General features: G+C 43.7%; 2 protein-coding genes across 2 annotated transcripts in view; one reads left to right on the top strand and one right to left on the bottom strand.

Annotated features, from left to right (window-relative positions):
- Positions 1 to 6,562: 6,562 nt before the first annotated feature.
- Positions 6,563 to 10,077, top strand: gcnt3 (glucosaminyl (N-acetyl) transferase 3, mucin type). The gene has a single exon (XM_020475294.2). The coding sequence runs from the start codon at positions 6,714 to 6,716 to the stop codon at positions 8,037 to 8,039; it is 1,326 nt and encodes a 441-aa protein (XP_020330883.1). The 5' UTR covers positions 6,563 to 6,713; the 3' UTR covers positions 8,040 to 10,077.
- bnip2 (BCL2 interacting protein 2) overlaps positions 10,066 to 17,994 on the bottom strand; it is a 67,939-nt gene continuing 60,010 nt past the window's right edge. Inside the window, exons 8-11 of the mRNA XM_031832865.1 lie at positions 13,240 to 13,326; positions 12,967 to 13,065; positions 11,056 to 11,109; positions 10,066 to 10,386 (exon numbers count right to left, since the gene is read on the bottom strand). Of these exons, the coding sequence (XP_031688725.1) occupies positions 10,365 to 10,386; positions 11,056 to 11,109; positions 12,967 to 13,065; positions 13,240 to 13,326 (262 nt within the window). The 3' untranslated portion in view covers positions 10,066 to 10,364. The remainder of the gene's footprint in view (positions 10,387 to 11,055; positions 11,110 to 12,966; positions 13,066 to 13,239; positions 13,327 to 17,994) is intronic.

The raw sequence follows: 17,994 nt of genomic DNA, 5'->3' as shown, positions 1-17,994 counted from the left end.
CAGCATTACACTGTGAGGTCTAGTACACCTGTTGTATTCAGCATTTCACTGTGAGGTCTACTACACCTGTTGTATTCAGCATTACACTGTGAGGTCTACTACACCTGTTGTATTCAGCATTACACTGTGAGGTCTAGTACACCTGTTGTATTCAGCATTTCACTGTGAGGTCTACTACACCTGTTGTATTCAGCATTACACTGTGAGGTCTACTACACCTGTTGTATTCAGCATTACACTGTGAGGTCTACTACACCTGTTGTATTCAGCATTTCACTGTAAGGTCTACCACATCTGTTGTATTCAGCATTACACTGTGAGGTCTAGTACACCTGTTGTATTCAGCATTTCACTGTGAGGTCTACTACACCTGTTGTATTCAGCATTACACTGTGAGGTCTACTACACCTGTTGTATTCAGCATTACACTGTGAGGTCTAGTACACCTGTTGTATTCAGCATTTCACTGTGAGGTCTACTACACCTGTTGTATTCAGCATTTCACTGTGAGGTCTACTACAACTGTTGTATTCAGCATTTCACTGTGAGGTCTACTACACCTGTTGTATTCAGCATTACACTGTGAGGTCTACTACACCTGTTGTATTCAGCATTTCACTGTGAGGTCTACTACACCTGTTGTATTCAGCATTACACTGTGAGGTCTACTACACCTGTTGTATTCAGCATTTCACTGTGAGGTCTACTACACCTGTTGTATTCAGCATTTCACTGTAAGGTCTACTACACCTGTTGTATTCAGCATTTCACTGTAAGGTCTACTACACCTGTTGTATTCAGCATTTCACTGTGAGGTCTACTACACCTGTTGTATTCAGCATTTCACTGTAAGGTCTACTACACCTGTTGTATTCAGCATTTCACTGTAAGGTCTACTACACCTGTTGTATTCAGCATTTCACTGTGAGGTCTACTACACCTGTTGTATTCAGCATTACACTGTGAGGTCTACTACACCTGTTGTATTCAGCATTTCACTGTGAGGTCTACTACACCTGTTGTATTCAGCATTTCACTGTAAGGTCTACTACACCTGTTGTATTCAGCAGTTCACTGTGAGGTCTACTACACCTGTTGTATTCAGCAGTTCACTGTAAGGTCTACCACATCTGTTGTATTCAGCATTTCACTGTAAGGTCTACCACATCTGTTGTATTCAGCAGTTCACTGTAAGGTCTACTACACCTGTTGTATTCAGCAGTTCACTGTAAGGTCTACCACATCTGTTGTATTCAGCAGTTCACTGTAAGGTCTACTACACCTGTTGTATTCAGCAGTTCACTGTAAGGTCTACTACACCTGTTGTATTCAGCATTTCACTGTGAGGTCTACTACACCTGTTGTATTCAGCATTTCACTGTGAGGTCTACTACACCTGTTGTATTCAGCATTTCACTGTGAGGTCTACTACACCTGTTGTATTCAGCATTTCACTGTGAGGTCTACTACACCTGTTGTATTCAGCATTTCACTGTGAGGTCTACTACACCTGTTGTATTCAACATTCCACTGTAAGGTCTACTACACCTGTTGTATTCAGCATTCCACTGTGAGGTCTACTACACCTGTTGTATTCAGCATTTCACTGTGAGGTCTACTACACCTGTTGTATTCAGCATTTCACTGTAAGGTCTACTACACCTGTTGTATTCAGCATTTCACTGTAAGGTCTACTACACCTGTTGTATTCAGCATTTCACTGTGAGGTCTACTACACCTGTTGTATTCAGCATTACACTGTGAGGTCTACTACACCTGTTGTATTCAGCATTTCACTGTGAGGTCTACTACACCTGTTGTATTCAGCATTTCACTGTAAGGTCTACTACACCTGTTGTATTCAGCAGTTCACTGTGAGGTCTACTACACCTGTTGTATTCAGCAGTTCACTGTAAGGTCTACCACATCTGTTGTATTCAGCATTTCACTGTAAGGTCTACCACATCTGTTGTATTCAGCAGTTCACTGTAAGGTCTACTACACCTGTTGTATTCAGCAGTTCACTGTAAGGTCTACCACATCTGTTGTATTCAGCAGTTCACTGTAAGGTCTACTACACCTGTTGTATTCAGCAGTTCACTGTAAGGTCTACTACACCTGTTGTATTCAGCATTTCACTGTGAGGTCTACTACACCTGTTGTATTCAGCATTTCACTGTGAGGTCTACTACACCTGTTGTATTCAGCATTTCACTGTGAGGTCTACTACACCTGTTGTATTCAGCAGTTCACTGTGAGGTCTACTACACCTGTTGTATTCAGCATTTCACTGTGAGGTCTACTACACCTGTTGTATTCAGCATTTCACTGTGAGGTCTACTACACCTGTTGTATTCAGCATTTCACTGTGAGGTCTACTACACCTGTTGTATTCAACATTCCACTGTAAGGTCTACTACACCTGTTGTATTCAGCATTTCACTGTAAGGTCTACTACACCTGTTGTATTCAGCATTTCACTGTAAGGTCTACTACACCTGTTGTATTCAGCATTACACTGTGAGGTCTACTACACCTGTTGTATTCAGCAGTTCACTGTAAGGTCTACCACATCTGTTGTATTCAGCAGTTCACTGTAAGGTCTACTACACCTGTTGTATTCAGCATTTCACTGTAAGGTCTACTACACCTGTTGTATTCAGCAGTTCACTGTAAGGTCTACTACACCTGTTGTATTCAGCATTTCACTGTAAGGTCTACTACACCTGTTGTATTCAGCATTTCACTGTAAGGTCTACCACATCTGTTGTATTCAGCATTTCACTGTAAGGTCTACCACATCTGTTGTATTCAGCAGTTCACTGTAACATCTGTTGTATTCAGCATTTCACTGTAAGGTCTACTACATCTGTTGTATTCAGCATTTCACTGTAAGGTCTACTACACCTGTTGTATTCAGCATTTCACTGTGAGGTCTTCTACACCTGTTGTATTCAGCATTTCACTGTGAGGTCTACTACACCTGTTGTATTCAGCATTTCACTGTAAGGTCTACTACACCTGTTGTATTCAGCATTTCACTGTGAGGTCTACTACACCTGTTGTATTCAGCATTTCACTGTAAGGTCTACTACACCTGTTGTATTCAGCATTTCACTGTGAGGTCTACTACACCTGTTGTATTCAGCATTTCACTGTAAGGTCTACTACACCTGTTGTATTCAGCATTTCACTGTGAGGTCTACTACACCTGTTGTATTCAGCATTTCACTGTAAGGTCTACTACACCTGTTGTATTCAGCATTTCACTGTAAGGTCTACTACACCTGTTGTATTCAGCATTTCACTGTAAGGTCTACTACACCTGTTGTATTCAGCATTTCACTGTAAGGTCTACCACATCTGTTGTATTCAGCATTTCACTGTAAGGTCTACTACACCTGTTGTATTCAGCATTTCACTGTAAGGTCTACTACACCTGTTGTATTCAGCATTTCACTGTAAGGTCTACCACATCTGTTGTATTCAGCATTTCACTGTAAGGTCTACTACACCTGTTGTATTCAGCATTTGTGTCTCATCAGTGTCTCCTGACCCCTCCTGTCTCAGCCTCCAGTATTTATGCTGCAGTAGTTTATGTGTCAGGGGGCTAGGGTCAGTTTGTTATATCTGGAGTACTTCTCCTGTCCTATTCGGTGTCCTGTGTGAATCGAAGTGTGCGTTCTCTAATTCTCTCCTTCTCTCTTTCTTTCTCTCTCTCGGAGGACCTGAGCCCTAGGACCATGCCCCAGGACTACCTGACATGATGACTCCTTGCTGTCCCCAGTCCACCTGGCCGTGCTGCTGCTCCAGTTTCAACTGTTCTGCCTTATTATTATACGACCATGCTGGTCATTTATGAACATTTGAACATCTTGGCCATGTTCTGTTATAATCTCCACCCGGCACAGCCAGAAGAGGACTGGCCTCCCCACATATGCTCTCTCTAATTCTCTCTTTCTTTCTCTCTCTCGGAGGACCTGAGCCCTAGGACCATGCCCCAGGACTACCTGACATGATGACTCCTTGCTGTCCCCAGTCCATCTGACCGTGCTGCTGCTCCAGTTTCAACTGTTCTGCCTTATTATTATACGACCATGCTAGTCATTTATGAACATTTGAACATCTTGGCCATGTTCTGTTATAATCTCCACCCGGCACAGCCGGAAGAGGACTGGCCACCCCACATAGCCTGGTTCCACTCTAGGTTTCTTCCTAGGTTTTGGCCTTTCTAGGGAGTTTTTCCTAGCCACCGTGCTTTTACACCTGCATTGCTTGCTGTTTGGGGTTTTAGGCTGGGTTTCTGTACAGCACTTTGAGATATCAGCTGATGTACAAAGGGCTATTTAAATCAATTTGATTTGATTTCACTGTAAGGTCTACTACACCTGTTGTATTCAGCATTTCACTGTAAGGTCTACCACATCTGTTGTATTCGGCGCAAGTGACAAATAACATTTGATTTGATTTACCCGTATGTTCAGACATCATTTACCCATATAATCAGACATCATTTACCCATATGTTCAGACATCCTTTACCCATATGTTCAGACATCCTTTACCCATATGTTCAGACATCCTTTACCCATATGTTCAGACATCATTTACCCATATGTTCAGACATCATTTACCCATATGTTCAGACATCATTTACCCATATGTTCAGACATCATTTACCCATATGTTCAGACATCATTTACCCATATTTACAGACATCATTTACCCATATTTACAGACATTTCAAACCATGTGAATTAAGTTAAAAGGAACAATCTAATTGTCAAGGATTTCCTCCTCCTCTTCCGAAGAGGAGAGGCGAGAAGGATCAGAGGACCAATATGCGGCGTGGTAAGTGTCCATGGTTCTTTTAATATGTAAACTTACACATGAACAACTGATACAACAAAACAAGAAACGTGTGAAACCCTAAACAGCCCTGTCTGGTGCAAACACAGAGACAGGAACAATCACCCACAAACACACAGTGACACCCAGGCTACCTAAGTATGATTCTCAATCAGAGACAACTAATGACACCTTCCTCTGATTGAGAACCATACTAGGCCGAAACATAGAAATACCCAAAACATAGAAAAACAAACATAGACTGCCCACCCAACTCACGCCCTGACCATACTAAATAAATACAAAACAAAGGAAATAAAGGTCAGAACGTGACACTAATGCATTCTTCACCATCCTGTCAAACCTGACGGACTGGTTGATCTCCAAAGCATTTAGAGAGAGAGAGAGAGAGAGAGAGAGAGAGAGACTGTCAACGAATACAGCCAAGAGCGGCTGGTTTTATGTTTTTCTTACTGTCAACACTTTTATAAGCCTTAAAATGTGTCTTCTTCCTACTTCCACTCGCGCTACAACCAGCACTGTAGCTGTAGGGAATGAGTAGGAAAATGCATCGATAGGCTTGCATTGTTGTTATTAGCGGCATGGGTCTTTTTTAATATCAAGGAATATTCCTCCTCTCATAGGAACATGAATACGGTGAATTTGTGCATGAGGAGACTCTAGTTTTGCCATCAGCTGGAAGACAGTGTCCCTTTTTGGTCAGTGTCAGTGGAGGAAAGGGAGTGCGAAGGGACGTTGAGAGACGGACCCTCAGTCTGCTGCTTTCTCCCTCCGCTGAGACTGGCCATCAGATGAGGCACCATCAGCCCAGTAAAATAAAAAGCTAATTATATAAATGTATGCTCACTCAGCTGTGCCTCACCAGTACTACAAAAACAGATCTATTACTGGTGTGGTCATAAAGCCTACCTCACATTTCTAGAGATAATTATTATTTTTTTTTTTAAATAGTCCGAACAGGGCAATTCTATACGAGGTGACAATGTATTTGCCTATAGCTTACTGCACAAACCTCATTGCTACAGTACTGTTTTTAATAGGGTAATGTTGCATAGGCTTATGTTTTTTAAGTTGTATTTGGAGATTTAGATCTCGACTTGCATTTTATCTCAGAAAGTGATCTTGACCTAGAAAAGTTTGGTGACCGCTGATCTAGTGACTCATTAAACCAGACAACTGTGACACGGTAGATCATTGTTATTTAACCTGTTATTTAATCTCCACTCTCTCACGTTTATATACGTTACATGTTTATATACGTTACATGTTTATATACGTTACACGTTTATATACGTTACACGTTTATATACGTTACATGTTTATATACGTTACATGTTTATATACAGTGGGGAGAACAAGTATTTGGTACACTGCCGATTTTGCAGGTTTTCCTACTTACAAAGCATGTAGAGGTCTGTAATATTTATCATAGGTACACTTCTGTGAGAGACGGAATCAAAAACAAAAATCCAGAAAATCACATTGTATGATTATTAAGTAATTCACTCTACTTTACACTTTCAGTATCAATGTGCTACTAACGTGTCAAGATGTGGATGAGGAAACTATCCACAAACAGGTGCCACAAGTTGAGCCACTCCCCGTGGATACAGTACATTTCTACCAACAGGTGTATACATAGACCATAGACCAAGCCCACTAAAGTTAATGATCACACCTCTCCTTTTAAACTGAGGTGTGTGAGATGTGTCATTTACTTGAGCTGGGGTGGAGGTGAGACACATTCAGTTGAGCAGTAGTCTTCTTCGCTGTGGTTCCCATTGATACTAATATCAGATAAAGAATACTAACAAGACATCATAGAAAGAGAATACCAGACTAGTAATGGCTGCAGTTTCCTTGTCCAGATCTCAGAGAGTGTTCAGGAACTTGTCTCTGATCCTATTGAGTGGATCAGTCTCTCTGCTCCTGTGGATGGCTCTCAGACGTCCGCTGGCCTCAGACAGGGGTCCTCTCCCCGCTACAGACCTCCTCCCCTCGGACTACGCTGCCGACCTGCAGGCCTGCTCAGCCATAATCCGAGGAGACATGGAGGGTCTGGAGAGGGAGCAGCTCAGCCTCCTGCTGAAGACCAAGAAGAAGCAGCAGCTGCTTTCAGAGGAGTTCTACCACAATGTAACTCAGGACTGTCAGAGGTACGTTGCAGACAGAGGGTTCATCACCGTTACTCTGAGCCAGGAGGAAAAGGAGTTCCCCATCGCCTACTCCATGGTCATCCACGAGAAGATTGAGATGTTTGAGAGGCTTCTGCGTGCTTTGTACACTCCTCAGAACGTCTACTGCGTCCACATCGACCAGAAATCATCCGAGGACTTCAGGAGTGCAGTGAGAGCTATTGTTTCCTGCCTACCCAATGTGTTTGTGGCCAGTAAGATAGAGAGCGTGATCTACGCCTCCTGGTCCAGAGTGCAGGCTGACCTGAACTGTATGGAGGACCTGCTAAAGTCACCTGTCCAGTGGAGGTACCTTCTCAACACCTGTGGAACAGACTTCCCCATTAAGACCAACGCTGAGATGGTTCAGGCCCTCAAACTGCTGAACGGGAAAAACAGCATGGAGTCAGAGGTCACCAACGGCTACAAGAAGGGCAGATGGCAGTTCCACCACAACGTCACGGACACAGTAGTCAGGACAGAGGTTAAGAAGACCCCTCCACCAATCAACACCCCCATGTTCTCTGGCAATGCCTACTTCGTGGTATCCAGAGCCTTCGTCCATCACGTGATGAAGAGTCAGGAGGTCCGGGTTCTGCTGGAGTGGGAGAAGGACACCTATAGTCCTGATGAACACCTGTGGGCCACTCTGCAGCGCATGCCCGCTGTCCCAGGCTCCAACCCCCCCAACAGTAAGTTCCAGCAGTCTGATATGAACTCCATGGCCAGGGTAGTGAGGTGGAGCTACCTGGCTGGGGATGTGAGGAGCGGAGCCCCCTACCCCCACTGCTCCGGGACCTACAGGAGAGCTGTGTGTGTCTATGGAGCTGGAGACCTGCAGTGGCTCCTAAACCAACACCACCTTATTGCTAACAAGTTTGACCCTGAGGTGGATGATGTGGCGATCAGGTGTCTGGAGTCATACCTGCGCTTTAAAGCAACGTACAGTGTATCAGTAAGGACAGTGGAATCTGGGAATATCTTACAAAAACTATGAAAGGTTGAAAATACAATCGTGTAGCTGTTTTTACCCCTTTAACTCTATTCTCAAACGGCTAGAGCGTGTTTTATTTCTGATTATACTGTATATTTCTGATGTTAATGTAAGAGGGTTGTAAATAAAATGTCGTTTTTCTTAGATGCTGGGGTTGCACTGTATCGTTGTGATTGCCATGAATATTCCAGACATACACCCTCCTGTAGTCTTTAATTAGTACTGCATCTAGTCCAATGACTAGTTTCACTGAACACATCAATTCTGTAACAGTTATACCATCGTTATTACAGTTTTACATGTAGTCAACAATGCCAGGCTATAAAGTTTTATAACATTATATATACATACTTGGTGTACGAGGGAACGACAAATCATATACACAGGTTTAGTGTGCCTGGAGTCTCATGATTTATAGGGCCTTCCTCTGCACCACTACCTGCTATGACAACTGCTCGGCCTCCGACCGCAAGGCACTACAGAGGGTAGTGCGTACGGCCCAGTACATCACTGGGGCCAAGCTTCCTGCCATCCAGGACATCTATACCAGGTGGTGTCAGAGGAAGACCATAAAAATGGTCAAAGACTCCAGCCACCCTAGGCAGACTGTTCTCTGTGCTACCGCACGGCAAGCGGTACCGGAGCACCAAGTCTAGGTTCAAGAGGCTTCTCAACAGCTTCTACACCCAAGCCATAAGACTGCTGAACAGCTTCTACCCCCAAGCCATACCACGGCTGAACAGCTTCTACCCCCAAGCCATCAGTCTGCTGAACAGCTTCTACCCCCAAGCCATTAGACTGCTGAACAGCTTCTACCCCCAAGCCATTAGACTGCTGAACAGCTTCTACCCCCAAGCCATTAGACTGCTGAACAGCTTCTACCCCCAAGCCATACGACTGCTGAACATCTAATCAAATGGCTACCCAGACTATTTGCACCCCCCCCCCATTTACACTGCTGCTACTCTGTTATCTATGCATAGTCACTTTAATAACTCTACCTACATATTACATGAATTACCTTGACTAACCGGTGCCCCGTCTATCGCCTCCACATTGTTATTTTACTGCTGCTCTTTCACTATTTGTTACTTTTAGTCCTCAGTTTTAGTCCTCGGTTTCCCGTAGGTGAAGAAGCCAGATGTGGAGGTCCTGGGCTGGCATGGTCTGCGGTTGTGAGGTCTGTTGGAAGTACTTCCACATTCTCTAAAACGACATTGGGAAGCAGCTTGTGGTAGAGAAATTAACATTCAACATTCACTCTGGAAATAGCTCATTCCTGCAGTCAGCATGCCAATTGCACGCTCCCTCAAAACTTGAGACATTTGTGGCATTGTGTTGTGTGGAAAAACTGCACATTTTAGGGTGGCCATTTATTGTCCCCAGCACAAGGTGCACCTGTGTAATGATCATGCTGTTAAATCAGCTTCTTGATGTACCTGTCAGGTGGATGGATTATCTTGGCAAAGGAGAAATGGCTCACTAACAGATGTAAAAAATTTGTGCACACAATTTGAGGGAAATAATATTTTTGTGCGTATGGAAAATGTCTGGGATCTTGTACTTCAGCTCATGAAACCAACACTTTACATGTTGAGTTGATATTTTTTGTTCAGTATATTTATATATAGATTGAACAGAAATCTGCCATTCAGCACACGCCTTTATGCAAAGTGGCTTTACAGTCAGAAATGTTCTAACTTACTCATTTAGAAGCAGCTCATCTTCTCAGTGTTTTAATTAAAGCCGCTCTAATGTTAAACAATATCTTAAGTAACACCAAGGTATTAAGGCAGCTTTTTCATTTGACTCCTCATTTAAGAGTAGTTTTTTTGTTGGAACCATGCCATTTTTTACTGTAGAATACCTAAGACGTGATTGTAACTAATTTGAGTCAAACATGAAACTAAACCCAGTCTTACCATGTAATGTATTGTTTGTATAGTGTATCATGTATGCCAACTACTGTGGTAAGTATGTGTGTATTTCTGTTGTACTTGAAAAATTATTCCTAATGAATAAAGACACATTTGGATTTGGATTTTTACTTTAGAGAAATAATGTACAAGAACGTCCCCTCCAAAAACACTTGACAAAAACCAACATCCTGATTGACAGTAAGACTGGTATCACATTCCAGCATCAACCAATATCTCTTTAGGTTCTCTGTTTTCACAACGTATACCTTGCTGTCGCTACAGACAGACAGATGACTAACCTTTTCATGTAGGATTCTTTCAAAGACATTAGCAGTAAACCGTTTCCAGGTCATGCAAAACCTGCAGAGTAAAGCGTTTCCTGGTGCTGTGAAACCTGCTCTATTTAACATCACTCTGTGGGGTCATGTGACCTAAAATAAGGATAAAAAAAAAATAACATAAAAATATATATTAATCTTTGTCCTTTCTCACCTGTTGAATATAAATATATATTTAAATGTAATGAAGAACAAGCATCAACCCTCAGTAACAGATTGCCTTAAATACATTGCAGATACAAAAAGTAACTATGACATCAACATTTCTATGTTTGGCTTGATACATAAAAGGTTACAGAGCACGGTGGAGAGATTGAGCAGAGAGAGAGTGGGTTGCAACAATGAGAGTGGGAGAGAGAGGGTTGCAACAATGAGAGAGGGAGAGAGGGTTGCAACAATGAGAGAGGGGGAGAGAGGGTTGCAACAATGAGAGAGGGGGAGAGAGGGTTGCAACAATGAGAGAGGGAGAGAGAGGGTTGCAACAATGAGAGAGGGAGAGAGAGGGTTGCAACAATGAGAGGGAGAGAGAGGGTCGTAACAATGACAAAAGGAGAGTTAGAGGGTTGTAACAAAGTAACAGGGAGAATGGTCTCAGAAAGGTATTTATCTTCTCCTGCACCTGGGCTAGCTCTCTAAGTCTCTCCAGTTGCAACACACATTATCAACAGTAAAGGCTGATCAGCTGTGGTTCTGAACATTCGTCATTGGTCTAGAGCTGTGCAGGGCAGACGGAGCAGAGCTAGCAAGCCGCCCAGGTCTTACTCTGTCTCTGGCATGGCTGCCATCTCCACTCTGACGGGTTTCTCCTGGTCGAGCCTGTGGAAAGAGAATAATCGTCAAAGCTCTGGGACTGGAACCAAACCCCTAACTGGCCTCCACTATACTAAGTATACCATGAGGACTGGAACCTAACCAACCTCCACGATACTAAGATGTAAACACCATGAGGACTGGAACCAAACCCCTAACTGACCTCCACTATACTAAGAAGTAGAACACCATGAGGACTGGAACCAAACCCCTAACTGGCCTACACTATACTAAGAAGTAGAACACCATGAGGACTGGAACCTAACCAACCTCCACTATACTAAGAAGTAAACACCATGAGAACTAGAACCAAACCCCTAACTGACCTCCACTATACTAAGAAGTATAACACCATGAGGACTGGAACCAAACCCCTAACTGACCCCCACTATACTAAGTATAACACCATGAGGACTGGAACCAAACCCCTAACTGACCTCCACTATACTAAGTAGAACACCATGAGGACTGGAACCAAACCAACCTCCACTACACTAAGACGTAAACACGGTCAGACCTGGAACCAAACCCCTAACTGACCTCCACTATACTAAGTATAACACCATGATGACTGGAACCTAACCCCTAACTGACCCCCACTATACTAAGAAGAACCCTGAGTACTGGAACCAAACCCCTAACTGGCCTCCACTATACTAAGTAGAACACCATGAGGACTGGAACCTAACCCCTAACTGACCTCCACTATACTAAGAAGTAAACACCATGAGGACTGGAACCAAACCCCTAACTGACCCCCACTATACTAAGTAGAACACCATGAGGACTGGAACCTAACCAACCTCCACTAAACTAAGTGGAGGTCAGTTAGGGGTTTGGTTCCAGTCCTCATGGGGTTCTACTACCCCTAACCGACCTCCACTATACTAAGTAGAACACTGAGTACTAGAACCAAACCAATTTTGCCTAAGAACACAGCCATGAATAAAGAATGGTTACCAACACATCCTCCGAGAGCAACTTCTCCCAACCATCCAGGAACTGTTTGGTGACGAACAATGCCTTTTCCAGCATGATGGAGCACCTTGCCATAAGGCAAAAGTGATAAATAAGTGGCTCTGGGAATAAAACATTGATATTTTGGGTGCATGGCCAGGAAACTACCCAGACCTTAATCCCATTGAGAACTTGTGGTCATTCCTCAAGAGGCAGATGGACAAACAAACCCCACAAATGCTGACAAACTCCAAGCAATGACTATGCAAGAATAGGCTGCCATCAGTCAGGTCTTGAAAAAGAGGGGTCAACACTGCAAATATTGACTCTTTGCATCAACTTAATGTAATTGTCAATAAAAGCCTTTGACACTTATGAAATGCTTGTAATTATACTTCAGTATTCCATAGTAACATCTGACAAAAATATCTAAAGACACTGAAGCAGCAAACTTTGTGGAAATGAATACTAGTGTCATTCTCAAAACATTTGGTCACGACTGTAGAGAGAATGATTTATTTCAGCTTTTATTTCTTTCATCACATTCCCAGTGGGCCAGAATTTTACATACACTCAATTAGTATTTGGTAGCATTGCCTTTAAATTGTTTAATGCAGTCTGTTACAGAGATATACTACATACACCTACTCTTTAATGCAGTCTGGTATAGAGATATACTACATACACCTACTCTTTAATGCAGTCTGGTATAGAGATATACTACATAGACCTACTCTTTAATGCAGTCTGGTATAGAGATATACTACATAGACCTACTCTTTAATGCAGTCTGGTATAGAGATATACTACATAGACCTACTCTTTAATGCAGTCTGGTATAGAGATATACTACATAGATCTACTCTTTAATGCAGTCTGTTACAGAGATAAACTACATAGACTTACGCTTTAATGCAGTCTGGAATAGAGACGTATTCCATAGGAACCAGTTCAGAAAGGTCTGTCAAGTTGAACACAAATTGGATCTTCTGGCTGAACTTTGAGCTGAAACAAGGAAAGCAGAAGACATTTAAGGAATGATCTGATAGGTCTTTATTTTCCAACATCTTAATTATGAAAACACAGAGGCACCTACTGTACCTTATGAAAGGTTATTACCTACCTTAGGAAGTGTTTGGTGACGGTTATGAAGAAGAGTTATAACACATGACCACCTACCTTATAAAGGGTTTGGTGAGGGCCAGGAGGGTGCGGATAAACCAGGAGGGGTGGACAATAATCAACGACTTCAAATTCTTCCTTAACCTGAAAGAGGAGAAAGGGCATGTCCTTAGTGAACAGCCAATGGTTCGGCAATGGGCATCCCCGGCTGCTTGGGCAATGGGCATCCCCGGCTGCTTGGGCAATGGGCATCCCCGGCTGCTTGGGCAATGGGCATCCCCGGCTGCTTGGGCAATGGGCATCCCCGGCTGCTTGGGCAATGGGCATCCCCGGCTGCTTGGGCAATGGGCATCCCCGGCTGCTTGGGCAATGGGCATCCCCGGCTGCTTGGGCAATGGGCATCCCCGGCTGCTTGGGCAATGGGCATCCCCGGCTGCTTAGGCAATGGGTATCACCAGTTGTTTAGGCAATGGGTATCACCAGCTGTTTAGGCAATGGGCATCACCAGTTGTTTAGGCAATGGGCATCACCAGTTGTTTAGGCAATGGGCATCACCAGCTGCTTAAGCAATGGGCATCACCAGCTGCTTAGGCAATGGGTATCACCAGTTGTTTAGGCAATGGGTATCACCAGTTGTTTAGGCAATGGGCATCACCAGTTGTTTAGGCAATGGGCATCACCAGCTGCTTAAGCAATGGGCATCACCAGCTGCTTAGGCAATGGGTATCACCAGTTGTTTAGGCAATGGGTATCACCAGTTGTTTAGGCAATGGGCATCACCAGTTGTTTAGGCAATGGGTATCACCAGTTGTTTAGGCAATGGGCATCACCAGTTGTTTAGGCAATGGGTATCACCAGTTGTTTAGGCAATGGGTATCACCAGCTGCTTAGGCAATGGGTATCACCAGTTGTTTAGACAATGGGTATCACCAGTTCTTTAGGCAATGGGCATCACCAGCTGCTTAGGCAATGGGTATCACCAGTTGCTTAGGCAATGGGTATCACCAGTTGTTTAGGCAATGGGCACGGTCTGAATGCCAAATCTTTGATAGGTGTAAGCAATATATTTTTTTACTTCACCTTTATTTAACCAGGTAGGCCAGTTGAGAACAAGTTCTCATTTACAACTGTGACCTGGCCAAGATAAAACAAAGCAGCGCGACACAAGAGTTAAACAAACAAACACAGTCAATAACACAATAGAAAGATCTATGTACAGAGTGTGCAAATGTAGAAGAGTAGGGGGATAAAGCAATAAATAGGCCATAGAGGTGAAAATAATTACAATTGAGCATTGCTAGTGGGGCGGGCGGGTAAGGGCAGCAGTCGGTTGAAGAGCATGCATTTAGTTTTACTAGCGTTTAAGAGTAGTTGGAGGCCACGGAAGGAGAGTTTTATGGCATTGAAGCTCGTTTGGAGGTTAGTTAACACAGTGTCCAAAGAAGGGCCAGAGGTATACAGAATGGTGTCGTCTACGTAGAGGTGGATCAGAGAATTACCAGCGGCAAGAGCGACATCATTGATGTATACAGAGAAAATAGTCAGCCTGAGAATTGAACCCTGTGGCACCTCCATAGAGACTGCCAGAGGTCCGGACAACAGGCCGTCTGATTTGACACACTGAACTCTATTTGATAAGAAGTTGTGGAACCTGGCGAGGCAGTCATTTGAGAAAGGATATTGTGTACGCCGATAAGAATACGGTGATTGACAGAGTCGAAAGCCTTGGCCAGGTTGATGAAGACGGCTGCACAGTACTGTCTTTTATCGATGGCGGTTATGATATTGTTTAGGACCTTGAGCGTGGCTGATGTGCACCCATGACCAGTTCGGAAACCAGATTGCATAGTGGAGAAGGTACGGTGGGATTCGAAATGGTTGGTGATCTGTTTTTTTTAACTTGGCTTTCTAAGATTTTAGAAAGGCAGGGTAGGATAGATATAGGTCTGTAGCAGTATGGGTCGAGAGTGTCTCCAACATTGAAGAGGGGAATGACCGCGGGAGCTTTCCAATCTCAGACAATAAGAAAGAGAGTTTGAACAGGCTAGTAAATAGGGGTTGCAACAATGGACTTTACACACATACACCACTTATCTTAACGGTGTATGTTGTGGTAGAGCAGTGTATTGTAATGTAGATACAGTTGAAGTCAGAAGTTTACATACACTTAGTATGGAGTCATTAAAACTCATTTTTCAACCACTCCACAAATTTCGTGAACTGCTTGTGTCTCATTCCATTTTCGACGACACACTCGAGGTAAATACACCCAGAACGTGACTTTTCCAGTCATGTTTGGTTTCATTGCAATCAACTGGTTTGTTTGTAACACAACCAAACCTGATGGGTCATTTCGCGGGACGTATTGACTGAAAGAAACCGATTTGAAGACAACAAGTAATGACATCATTGTGCACCAATGATTTGCCCGCTGTTTCGTTGATTGACTGTATTTTAACCCAATCACAACTGAACTTCTTGAAATCTAGCTGGGTAGATAGCCAATGAGCTGAGGTAAACGACAATATGTAATGTTTATGTGTTTGAAGACCAACCCACGTAGTAAACTCCGGCGTAAAGAGGTTCATTCGCCAATGAAGTTTCATACCGGAAGGAGCAATGCATGTTGAGCACAGCATTGTTTTGGTAAACGTGCAGATTCAGCTGTTTATATATCAATCAGTATGGCGACTAAGTCAGGGAAAGCTAAATCTGAGTCTAGAAAAACAGATGTACACACAATTTTAGAAGAAATTGATTGGAAAAGTGAGACAGAGATTGTTGTAGGACGATTCAGTGATTCCCAAGTGGAGAAATATTTTTTGAGAGGACACTGCTGTATCCACTGTGTATAATCTGTAACGGTGCCTGCAGAAGAGGAACAATGTCACCGTTTTGGACTGGTAAGTTCTACTCATGCTAATGCCCTTGTTTGAAATTAATAATATAGCTCCCAGGTGGCGCAGCGGGTGGCGCAGCGGGTGGCGCAGCGGGTGGCGCAGCGGGTGGCGCCAGCTGTGCTACCAGAGACTCTGGGTTCGCGCCCAGGCTCTGTCGTAACCGGCTGCGACCGGGAGGTCCGTGGGGTGACGCACAATTGGCCCAGCGTCGTCCGGGTTAGGGAGGGCTTGGGCGGTAGGGATATCCTTGTCTCATCGCACACCAGCGACTCCTGTGGCGGGCCGGGCGCAGTGCGCGCTAACCAAGGTTGCCAGGTGCACGGTGTTTCCTCCGACACATTGGTGCGGCTGGCTTCCGGGTTGGATGCGCGCTGTGTTAAGAAGCAGTGCGGCTTGGTTGGGTTGTGTATCGGAGGACGCATGACTTTCAACCTTAGTCTCTCCCGAGCCCGTACGGGAGTTGTAGCGATGAGACATGGTAGTAGCTACTAAACAATTGGATACCACGAAATTGGGGAGAAAAAGAGGTAAAATTCAACAACAACAAAAAACAGAAAAAATAATAATTAATTATATAAAATATGTGATTTATTTTTATTTTAGAAGCAATATATAAAAATGTAATGTGATGAAATTATGTAATGAACTGTAATGAAAAGTGATGAAATGTGTCTGTTGCCCGACCCCAACCCACATGAAATAGCCTATTTGAGGCTGTTGAGGGGAGGGCAGGCCCACCACAATGGCCAAAGTGAAATGGAGACAGTAGATACAGCTGGTCTGTTGTAATATAATAAAGACAGTAGATCTGGCTGGTCTGTCATTATATAATAGAGACAGTAGATCTATAATAATATATTCAACCTTATGTTCCCTGTACTATCAATATATATATATATATATATATATCTAGATCTGTTTATTATACCTCAGCAGCACAATATTGTATAGAGCTTTGGCAAAGTGGGTGGGGTTATATCCTTCCTGTTTGGCCCTGTCCGGGGGTCTCATCAGATGGGGCCACAGTGTCTCCTGTCCCTCCTGTCTCAGCCTCCAGTATTTATGCTGCAGTAGTTTATGTGTCGGGGGGCTAGGGTCAGTTTGTTATATCTGGAGTACTTCTTCTGTCTTATCCGGTGTCCTGTGTGAATTTAAGTATGCTCTCTCCAATTCTCTCTCTCTCTGAGGACCTGAGCCCTAGGACCATGCATCAGGACTACCTGGCATGATGACTCCTTGCTGTCCCCAGTTCACCTGGCCTTGCTGCTGTTCCAGTTTCAACTGTTCTGCCTGTGGCTATGGAACCCTAAACTGTTCATATTTACTCTTGAGGTGCTGTCCTGTTGCATCCTCTACAACTACTGTGATGATTATGATTTGACCCTGCTGGTCATCTATGAAAGTTTGAAAATCTTGGCGATGTTCTGTTATAGTCTCCACCCGGCACAGCCAGAAGAGGACTGGCCACCCCACATAGCCTGGTTCCTCTCTAGTTTTTCCTAGCCACCGTGCTTCTACACCTGCATTGCTTGCTGTTTGGGGTTTTAGGCTGGGTTTCTGTACAGCACTTTGAGATATCAGCTGATGTACGAAAGGCTATATAAATAAATTTGATTTGATTTTGATTTGGTCTACTGGGTAACTGGTCTACTGGGTAACAGGGTAACAGGTCTACTGGGTAACAGGTCTACTGGGTAACTGGTCTACTGGGTACCAGAGTAACTGGTCTACTGGGTACCAGAGTAACTGGTCTACTGGGTACCAGAGTAACTGGTCTACTGGGTACCAGAGTAACTGGTCTACTGGGTACCAGAGTAACTGGTTTACTGGGTAACTGGTCTACTGGGTACCAGAGTAACTGGTCTACTGGGTACCAGAGTAACGGGTCTACTGGGTAACTGGGTACCAGAGT

This window comes from Oncorhynchus kisutch, linkage group LG10 (genome assembly GCF_002021735.2).
Source record: "Oncorhynchus kisutch isolate 150728-3 linkage group LG10, Okis_V2, whole genome shotgun sequence".
In the NCBI taxonomy this organism is placed as follows: domain Eukaryota; kingdom Metazoa; phylum Chordata; class Actinopteri; order Salmoniformes; family Salmonidae; genus Oncorhynchus; species Oncorhynchus kisutch.
The sequence above is the reverse complement of the archived record's forward strand: the minus strand, read 5'-3'. Positions and strand labels throughout refer to the sequence as shown.

Coding starts and splice junctions, on each gene's coding strand:
- gcnt3 (XM_020475294.2), top strand. CDS start 6,714: ATGGCTGCAGTTTCCTTGTCCAGATCTCAGAGAGTGTTCAGGAACTTG.